The sequence below is a fragment of the Bubalus bubalis genome, chromosome 7 (genome assembly GCF_019923935.1).
Source record: "Bubalus bubalis isolate 160015118507 breed Murrah chromosome 7, NDDB_SH_1, whole genome shotgun sequence".
NCBI classification, from domain to species: domain Eukaryota; kingdom Metazoa; phylum Chordata; class Mammalia; order Artiodactyla; family Bovidae; genus Bubalus; species Bubalus bubalis.
The window spans coordinates 30131301-30142094 of NC_059163.1; the positions used below are offsets into that span (position 1 = coordinate 30131301).

The following is a 10794-nucleotide window of genomic DNA, read 5'->3' on the forward strand; positions in this document are numbered from 1 at the left end:
CCATTATGTGCCAAACACTCGCCCAGGCAATGGAAACACAGTGATACACAAGACAGAATTCTTGCCCTTATAGAGTGTACCTTCTGGTAGAGAATATGGATAATAAACAAGTAAATAAAAGAATTCTGAAGATAATTACAGATAATGGGAATTACTCTGAAGGAATAAACAGGGCTCAGGTGAGGTTTAGTTTGAGTCCTAAAGGATGAGAGAACCAATGGAAGCCAATGAGAAGAATGTTTCTGGCAGGAAGGAAACAGGTGCAATCTAGAAGCATTAAAGAACTTGGTAAAGACAGAGGAACATACAGGCAGGCAGGGAACTGCCCTGGTGGCTTAGTCAGTGAAGAATCTGCCTGCAAGTCAGGAGAACTGGGTTTGATCCCTGGGTTGGGAAGATCTTCTGGAGAAGGGAATGGCTACCCACTCCAGTATTCTTGCCTGGAGAATTCCATGGACAGAGTCGCCTGGTGGGCTACAGTGCATGAGGTCACAAAGAGTTGGACACAACTGAGTGACTAATGCCTCAACACAAGCCCTGGTAGTGTGAATGATGCATGTAGGATATGAGACAAGATTAAGGGGTGGACAGAAAAACTAAAGGTGTGTAAGTCCTGATAAGGAGTTTGTTGTTGTTGTTGTTTTTCCCCTAATTTGAAAAGAAATGATTAATGGCTTTTAAGCAGAGAAAAGACACCATTTTTATGTTTTTGTTTTTTAAAGACCAATTCTGCCTGTTATTGATGGTTGATACAAAAAGTGCACAGTGGTGGTTTAGTCGCTAAGTTATGTCCAACTCTTGCAACCCCATGGACTGTAGCCCACCAGGCTACTCTGTTCATGGATTCTCCAGCCAATACTGGAGTGGGTTGCCATTTCCTTCTCCAGGGGATCTTCCCGACCCAGGGATCAAATGCAGGTGGCAGATTCTTTACAAACTGAGCTACAAGGGAAGCCCCCCAAAGTACATAGTAATAGATAAAAGACAACAACAAAACTACAATGGGAAAATGGCCAATGAATGGGAAGAGGAATAAATACAGATCAATAAGAAACATGAAGTAATATTCAGCCACACTAGTAATCAAAACCACAAGTTTAAATGATTTTTCACCATTAAAGTAGCACAATTGTAGAAATTTAATATGTATTAACGATATTGTAAGGTAGACAATGGCAAAATAATCATTCCTGAATAATCACTCTTGGCAAAGATGTACATACAGGATGCTGATCTACATAGTGTTTTCACTGTTTTATTTTTCCTTTGAAGAGGAATTACATGCAATTTTTGCACTATTCTGTTTTTCATGAAAATTCTACTAGTAACAGGTGTTGTTTTGATAATATCTGTTTTGATATTTCATAATGTAATTTTTATTATTTTATAATCACAAAAGTGGTTATTGAGGAAGTCCCAAATAAGTTCTTCATAACACATAGATGACATGATATAGAAGAAATAATGAAATTCAAAAAAGGTTTTGGAAATATGTAACACATACAGATTTAAATATTATATAGCATAAACCCAACTGAAACAATTATTTTCTCAAAGGCCTATAGTGTTGGAAAGCTTTTACCTTGAACCACATTACAGCCCGAGAAAACATGATAGGTCCAAGCCCAGAGATTTATTTTTATTTGCAAAACTGTTTGTTATTTTATAATTCCCAATTTTCTAGGGTCTATCCCACCCCAGAATAAAAGCCAGCATTTATGACTATTGTCACTACATAATCCTAACCAGGCAGAATCCAAGGGTTCACCATTCTCTTAGTAGCAGTATTAATTTGCTAATCCAGTAGGACTTCCAGATTTAAATGTCCTGCCCAGTAGGAAATCTGGAATAATCAGTTCAAATTTTCTGGGAGTCTTATGATGACTGTTGAACATCTCTGATCAAGCCCTTCAAAAGAGAGCTGCTTTCCTCTGACAACTGCTGCTTTATTACAAGATTGACTTTTTTATGTCAGGGATTCTATTAGAAAGGAGGTCAAGTTGGGATCCTGAATCATCTCTACAAGAAACGTGGGTTCAGCTAGGGCTTAAATTCGTTTATGGAAGTATTAAAACTCAATAATAACTCATTTGGAGCAATAGTTACCAACTTTGTACTTTTTAAAAGGAAAAAAGTCAGCCTTTAAATACAAAGAAATACAGTGTCCCTTTTTGCTATTGCAGTTCTTATTCTAAGAAAGCTGAGTACATTTTAAAAGCACACACAGATAGATAGTTCTGGAGTCTAAAATTTCCAATTCAAAAGCAAAAGGAGAATTTGCAAAACATGCTCTCATGCAAAGAACTGTCTATTTATCACCATCTGATGAAAATGTGTGTGTATGTGTGTTGCATATATATACACAGCAAAGTTGGAAAAGATCAGGCTTTGAAAACTAGTCCTAGAAAATAGATTTATCCATGCCAATTTGTGTATGTTTCTGTATATATTTTAAATACAATAAGGTTGATTATGAACAGAAGGTTCATTTTGTTTACTTTTTTCCAGAGAGGGTTTCTAACATTCATAGAAAGAACTGGAGAGGGTGAGGGTGGGAAGATTTGGGAGAATGGCATTGAAACATGTATAATATCATGTATGAAACTAGTTGCCAGTCCAGTTCGATGCACGATACTGGATGCTTGGGGCTAGTGCACTGGGACGACCCAGAGGGATGGTATGGGGTGGGAGGAGGGAGGAGGGTTCAGGATGGGGAACACATGTATACCTGTGGCGGATTCATTTTGATATTTGGCAAAACTAATACAATTTTGTAAAGTTTAAAAATAAAATAAAATTTGAAAACCTTAAAAAAAAAAAAAAGAATGAAGCCATAGAAATCAACAATACTTCAATATATATCACACAGCAGAGTTAAAATCATCACACCAGCTCTTTTTACATCTCATTGCTACTGGTAATTTCTCCTAATTCTTCCATCATTAATTCCTGTAAGGGCTTTTCAGCACTTATCCTACAAAGCACAGTTTCCTCGTGTGGGTTTTTAACTGTCGATTCCTGTGCTGACAGATGAGATGTGTTGATGACCATAGTGTTTTTAGCTCTCAGAGTGTAGGCTTCCTTGGACTTTGCTCTTTTTTGGCAGAGCTGGAGGTGAAAAGCATCTTGGAAACCACGACGAAAATTTTCATTGAAGAAACCATAAATGATGGGGTTGACGCTGCTGTTGCAGAAGGCCAGCCAGTGTGCAAAAGGGTAGATGTAGATATTGATGACCTGCAGTTCATTTGGAGACAGATCAACATAATCTGAGAGCATCATCAGGGTCCACAGGGGCAACCAGGAGAGAATGAAAAGCAGGGCCACGGTCAGGAGCATCTTAATGATCTTCTGCTTCTTCTTGGATACCACGTGCCACTGCTCCTGGTTCTGTTTGCCTGTGTGGGGCACTTTCCTCTTGAACAGTGAAATTCCAATCCTTCCATACATGATGACAATGAGGGACAGGGGAGCCAGGTAGATATTGGCAAACAGCACTGTGGTATAAATCCTCCTCATTTCCTGACTTGGCCAGTCTTCCCGGCACCAGTAGACTGGGCTGGTTTTATCCTGGGAGTTGAATCTCACTCGGTAATTTTTTTCTTCCTGTACATGTAACATTATTGCAGATGGGGACATGATGGCAATGGCCAGGACCCAGATAATCATAATGATGACAAACGCCGTCTTGATAGTGAGCTTTGGTTTAAAAGGGTAGATGACACACCGGAACCTGTAATGAAAGGCAAATATCAGTGAAGGACTGCCTCATAACTTCTGGCTGAGTCATTAATTAAATTTCAGTAATTTCAGTCTTCCATCCACGTTCTCCCTAGAACGTAGAAAGTTAGAATTAGGAGCGAGGCATTTTCTGTAATTATTATATGAGATTAATTTGAATCAAAATATGAATACATGGAGTATATCAGACACTATTAATAGTAAAAGTACTCAGGCTTCCCTGGTGGTCCAGTGATTAGGAATCCATCTTGCAGTGCAAGGGATGCTGGTTTGATCCCTGGTCCGGGAGGATCTCACATGCCACAGAGTGGCTGAGTTGATGCATCACAACTACTGAGCCAGCGTCTAGAGCCTGTGAACCACAATTACAGAGCCCATGTGCTGCAGCTACTGAAACCTGCGCACCTAAATCCTGGGCTCCATAACAAGAGAAGCTGAGGCAACAAGAAGCCTGTGCATCACAACGGAGAGTAGCCCCACTTGCTGCAGTTAGAGAAAAGCCTATGCACAGCAACAAAGACCCAGCACAGCCAAAAAGTAAATTAAATGAATAAATACAATAAAGCTTTAGAAAAAAGGCACGGATGTATGTATATGTATTTACAACGGATTCACTCTTCTGTATAGCAGAAATTAACATGACATTGTAAATCAACTCTACTCCAATAAAAATTTTAAAAGATATAATAAAAATGTTAGTGTTAAGCAACCCATATTGAACATTTAATACTCTGTTCTAGGGTCCTTTCCATTGGTTTGCATGGATTGTATCTTTAAGCCTTTTATGGGGAAAAGTCTTAGAAAAGGTAAACATTCTTGCCCATAATCACACATGATTGTTGCACATGTGGCTTGGCTCCAGAGCCCATATTCTTATACTCTCCTTCATGCCCTTCTGTGGTCCCCTCACATATGATCTGTGTGCTTGGACATGCAATTTGCTTTGGCCAGTTAGTTGAACATTAGCAAGCATGGTATAAGTGGAGCATGAGTGATTTCAGCTATAAGACATAGAGCAGGAGAACCACATCCAGCCCATCTACAGAGGTGTGGGAAGTACTGAACACTGCTGTTTTGAGCCACCAAGTGTCTTGGTGGTTTTTTCCAGAGCTGTAAGACTCTGAGAGTTGCCAATTATGAGTTCCGTTTATACACCTTCCTGGTGTTCCATATCTTCTAAGGAGCATGAAAATTCAGCCTCAATATGAAGAGTAACACTGGTTCATTTTACTGCTGTTAATTTTTGTCATTGTGATTCTTAATGTTATTATTGATATTCATTATGTTCATTATAAGATAACCATGTGCTCAGTCATTCAGTCATGTCTGACTCTTTGTGACTCCATGAACTGTAGCCTGCCAGGCTCCTCTTTCCATGGAATTTTCCAGGCAAGAATATTGGAGTGGGTTGCCATTTCCTTCTCCAGTATAAGATAACCATACAATTATGCAACTGCATAACATATTTTTCAAAGTATTATCATCCATTAATTTTTCTTGGATTTTTGTGATGACTCTATAAAACTAAAATGTTATGAAACTTACTGTTTTCCAGATCTGCAGGTAAGAAAACAGTTTTTAAATGGCTTAGAAGCAACTCAAACTAATTTATCTAATATCTTTATATAATGACTAGTTAGCTTGAGCTTTGACTGCTCTGTTGTCTTTACAACTTCTTCAAAGCATATGTAAGGTCTTGTTTTTGTTGTTGCTCAGTCACTAAGTTGTGTCCAGCTCTTTGTGACCCCATGGACTGCACCACACCAGGCTCCTCTGTCCTCCACTATCTCCCAGAGTTTCCTCAAATTCATCTTCATTGAGTCGGTGAAGCTCTCCAACTATCTAATCCTCTGTCTCCCCCTTCTCCTCCTGCCCTCAATCTTTCCCAGCATCAGAATGTTTTCCAATGAGTCGGTTCTTCACATTAGTTGGCCAAAGTATTGAAGTTTAAGCTTTAGCATCAGTCCTTCCAATGAATATTCATGGTTGATTTCCTTTAGGATTGACTGGTTTGATCTCTTTGCAGTCCAAGGAACTCTCAAGAGTCTTCTCCAGCAGCACAGTTCGAAAGCATCAATTCTTTGGCTCTCAGCCTTCTTCATGGTCCAACTCTCACATCCCTAGAGGACTACTGGAAAAACCATAGCTTGGACTACATGAGTTTTGTCCACAAAGTGATGTCTCTGCTTTTTAATACACTGTATAAGTTTGTCATGAGGCTTCCCTCATAACTTCCAAGAAGCAAGTATCTTCATTCCGTGGCTGTGGTCACCAGCCACAGTGATTTTGGAATCCAAGAAAATAAAATCTGCCACTGTTTCCACTTTGTCCCGATCTATTTTCCATGAAGTGATAGGTCTTCTGTCTTAACCTCCAAGTTTTCATCTAGTCTTCTAATCAGTGAATTCTCCCATTTACTCACCCTTAAATTACAGATAACTTCATAGGTGCTGTTCTAGGTATTTTTGCTCCTTTTGTAAATCAATTATGGAAACTTCAATTATTATTTTTTTATTTATTCGTTCATCAAATAACATATTGTACCTTGTTATAGCAGGCCAAACTAGGACATGAATCATCTCTAATTATTTAATTTTAAAATATGAAAATTTTACTAGTTTTATTTTATTACTGAACTCTTAGTGTGTGTGTGTGTGTGTGTGTGTGTGTGTGTGTGTGTGTATGGTTTCTCAGGTGGTGCAGTGGTAAAGAATGCTCCTGCAAATGCAGGAGGCATAGGTTTTATCCCTGGCTCAGGAAGATCCCCTGGAGTAGGAAATGGCAACACACTCCAGTATTCTTGCCTGGAAAATTCCATGGACAGAGGAAACTGGCAGGCCACAGTCCATGTGGTCACAAAGAATCAGAAATGACTGAGTGACTGAGCATGCGCATGCATATACTCTCTCTCTCTCTCTCTGTGTCTATATATATATATATAAAGGGATACATATTGTGGATACAATTTAGGTATATATAATACACAAATATATATACACACATATATATGCTATGCATATGTATATGTATTATATACTATATATATATCTCTAAAGGGATATATTATGAATACAGTTTTAAACAGATATACTCAAGTGTAGTAGATTACACATTTTTCACTTATTAGGTAGAATAGTTGCAGACATGCTCAATTTTCTGGATTCAGAGTTTGGGGTTGACCTACCTATCCACTGCTATTGCAACTAAAGTAAAGACAGAAGCCGCAACGGATATTCCCTGAACCAAGCCACTGATCTTGCACATTGTACTTCCAAAAGGCCATCCTGAAAGGGAAATGGAACAGTTAGTCTTCGGAGAGATCATACATGTATATTTTAATTTCACTGAAATTTCGAAGAGAAAGACATGAAATTAGATGCATGTAACTGTTTCCTAAAAGATCCAGGGAACAATCAACGTTTCCCATTATTTTCATTAATATATTCAGAGCTTTGTTTTTCAGTATATTAATAATGTTAAAGCTTATATGGTAGTTTAAACATTCTATATGCTCTAATAAATATTTTGCATCTATTAACATATCTAATCCCCACAACAAGCTTGGAAGCTTTATTATTCACCTCATTTACATCTTTTTGATGTGTTAAAAACACATATACGTGTTTTATATGTTTGAAGGTATTGGCAAGAAACTTAACTCTCCTGGAAGAAAATCTGAGAAAACATTATTGATAGCTATACTCAAAACATTAAACAAATCAAAATATTATGCCCTTATTAAATCCAGGAAAACAAAAAACATTTTATAAGAGAAAAGGTTGCTATCATAGTACTCTACATGGTTCAGCAGGGGTAAGGTACATATAATAACAGTAATGCATACCCTAAATATTGATTTAACAAAACACAATGATGTGCTCATATTGAGAGAATGAGGGAGGTAAAAAATGAATGTATATCTGTGGCTCTGTATAAATGTGTCTGTTGGCATTTATACCCAATTTCCACCAGTCATGTTGTTTCTCCAGTTTCACATCCAGACACTTTCTATGGGTTTACATTCTTTAGGCCTAGTGCTGTTCAGTGGAGTTTGGTGGGGGAAACTGTCTCTTGGGGTAGAAGAGGATAATGAGAACTAAACTGCATCTTCTGCAGTTGGATAATATATTAGAATAAAAAACATGTTATTCAGAAATATTATAGTAATTACCAAAAATAAATGCAAAAATGCTGAATGTGGCTGCCTCCTGGGAATAGGAATCAGGGGTAGGGAAGGATACTGTATATGAAAAAAACTTAACTAGTAATTTAATTATAGATATTTATGGGAGACATATTGAGATCATTTCTTAAGTTTATTGAGACAACAATTTTTATCAACTCTTTGTCTAGCACATCTTAAAAATGTACATCATTAATAAATATTGCTTTTAAATGACAAGCGTCATGGAAACACAGAATTTATGTAGTATATTATGATAGAATAGCCACTCAAACATTCCCTGACTCCCACTTCAGAGAAAGGAAAGAAACAGAAATAAATTCTTAAGAGAAATCTCCCATTTTTCAGTAAACCTATGTTGAATGCCATAATGGAAAAGAACTGTGATATGACTTTTGTTATTGTTGTTTAGTCACTCAGTTGTGTCTGACTAAACAGCAGTAACAACAAACCACACCACAGTTCTTTCCCTTTTATGGCATTCAACATCAGTTTACTTTCTGGGCAAGATTACTGGAGTGGGTTGCCATTTTCTCCTTCAGGGAATCTTTCCGACCCAGGGACTGAACCCACATCTCTGCATCTCCTGCATCGCAGGCAAATTCTTTACTCCTGAGCTACCACAGTAGCCCCATGATATGGCTTGTTTGATCTAAATACTTTTTATATTTTCTTATATAGATTTGGAATATGAGTATCTTGAGTGCTATTCATTAGTTAATACAACAAATATTTATTAATCAGGTACTATGTACCAAAACTCTACCAGAAGTCGTAGATACACCATTCCTATACTTCTGGGGTGTATAATGTGATGTTTTGTGCTTGGTCGCTCAGTTGTGTCCAACTGTTTGCGACCCCATGGACTGCAGCCTGCCAGGCTCTTCTGTCCATGGGGATTTTCCTGACAAGAAAACTAGAGTGGGTTGCCATGTTCTCCTCCAGGGGAATCTTCCCAACCCAGGGATTGATTACAGGTGGATTCTTTTCCAGCTGAGCCACAAGGGAGGGACATAAAGTTGTGTTAGGAAGTGGTAATATGGACCCAGAAGTCCTCTAGGGTAGCACCCGAACCATTGTTTATGTTGCACATGTAAATTACTACTCCATGAATGAAACTACCACTTTGTTACATATCATTGGTTCTGCTGCTTGCCTTCCATCAAAAACTGTTGGAAATCTCCCAACCACCAAGGAAGCCCAGCTAACCACAAGAGGGTTTAAATATCTATTTGCGTTATATCAAAGACATCGTATTAATGGAAACCACACTTAGCAGTTCTTTGAGCTTTATGATCCATAATAGTCTCAATAACATTCCTCCCATACTATATGTGCTCAGAACTGCCAAGGAAATTCAAAGTCTTCAGTAAGAAGTGTCATCATTCACGGATGACCGTCAGTGAACTCTATAAAAATCAGCCTCCACCTGATCTCTGTCACTTGCTTTACTTTTCCCCATAATTCTTTTTATTCTCTGACTGTTTATATAGCTTTTTGTTTGTTGGTTTTTTATCCTCCTTTATAATGTAGGCCTCATGAGGACAGCTACTTGGAGAAGTTCTTGGAACTCTGTAAATATTTGAAATGAATGGATGACCGTACCATGGCTGCAGGGATATGGGACAAATATTTTTTCATATTATCTTTGAGCTGTACACAAATCAACATAAGTGAAGTCACTCAGTCGTTTCCAGCTGTTTGTGACCCCATAGACTGTAGCCCGCCAGGCTCCTCCATCCATGGGATTTTCCAGGCAAGAATACTGGAGTGGATCAACATACCTGCTATAATATTGTCCAGCAGTGTGATAGGCATACAGAATATACCGACTAGTAGATCACTTATGGCCAGGTTCAAGATGAAGAGATTAGTGACTGTGTGCATATGTTTGTTCCTCATTACAATGAAGCAAACCACTGTATTTCCCACCATGCATAGGAAGAAGATCAAAAAGTAGAAAATAATGAAGATCGCTGCCACTTGAGGCTGGTGGAGATAGTAGTTCACATAGGTGATATTGATATCTGAGTACAGATCATGTGTTGTGGCATTACTCCAAATGTAACGCCAGTTTTCTGTAGAGTTTGAATCCCATTCCTCACTCATGATGGACCTGAACAAAGAGGCAGAAAAGAAAAACATGATTAAAAATCAAGAGAATATAAGCTTAAGAGAGCTTTAGAGAGATGCTTTTAAAATTCCATGGAATTTTGATGGAATTTCTCTAAGGACCCCTGGGCTTCTCTGATGGCTCAGTGGTAAAGAATCCACCTACCAATACAGAAAATGCAGGAGATGTGGGTTTGATTCTTGGGTCAAGAAGATCTTCTGGAGAAGGAAATGGCAACCCACTCTAGTATTCTAGACTGGTGGGTGGCAGTCCATGGGGTTGCAAGGAATCAGACACAACTGAGCAAATACACACACACACACACACACACACACACACACACACACACACAGTGACCTATAAGTTTTGCTTAAAAGGGCTTCCCTGGTGGCTCAGATGGTAAAGAATCTGCCTGCAATGCCAGAAACCCAGGTTTGATCTCTGGGTCAGGAAGATCCCCTGCAGAAAGGGAATGGTTACACACTCCAGTAATATAAATGAGTTATAAATCAGACATTCAAATTATTAGGATTCTAATCAAGAGCATTTGAAAATTCCACTTTGTGCTACAAGTAAAAATTATTATTATGTCATTTTCCTTGATATATTCTATATTATTCATTTATTTACCATACTTTCTATCCACTTGCAAAATTTCAAGGGAAATCCTGCAAAACTCCTCTTTCTCTTGCCTTCAAATATCATAACCTGTCAAAATCTACTTGTTCTAACTAACATGCCTTGAGCTTTCCTGATA

General features: G+C 38.2%; 1 protein-coding gene across 1 annotated transcript; it reads right to left on the reverse strand.

Moving 5' to 3' along the window:
• Positions 1 to 2815: 2815 nt before the first annotated feature.
• On the reverse strand, positions 2816 to 10035 carry NPFFR2 (neuropeptide FF receptor 2). Its single transcript, XM_025289928.3, has 3 exons — positions 9709 to 10035; positions 6926 to 7025; positions 2816 to 3733 (listed from the first exon to the last, which is right to left on the reverse strand). Exons 1-3 carry the CDS (start codon positions 10031 to 10033, stop codon positions 2899 to 2901), a joined length of 1260 nt encoding a protein of 419 aa, XP_025145713.3. The 5' UTR covers positions 10034 to 10035; the 3' UTR covers positions 2816 to 2898.
• Between the last annotated feature and the right edge of the window lie 759 nt (positions 10036 to 10794).

Coding starts and splice junctions, on each gene's coding strand:
- NPFFR2 (XM_025289928.3), bottom strand. CDS start 10,033: ATGAGTGAGGAATGGGATTCAAACTCTACAGAAAACTGGCGTTACATT. Junction 7,026..9,708: donor GCTGGACAATATTATAGCAG/GTATGTTGATCC, acceptor TTTCCCTTTCAG/GATGGCCTTTTGGAAGTACA. Junction 3,734..6,925: donor GTTGCAATAGCAGTGGATAG/GTAGGTCAACCC, acceptor CTTTCATTACAG/GTTCCGGTGTGTCATCTACC.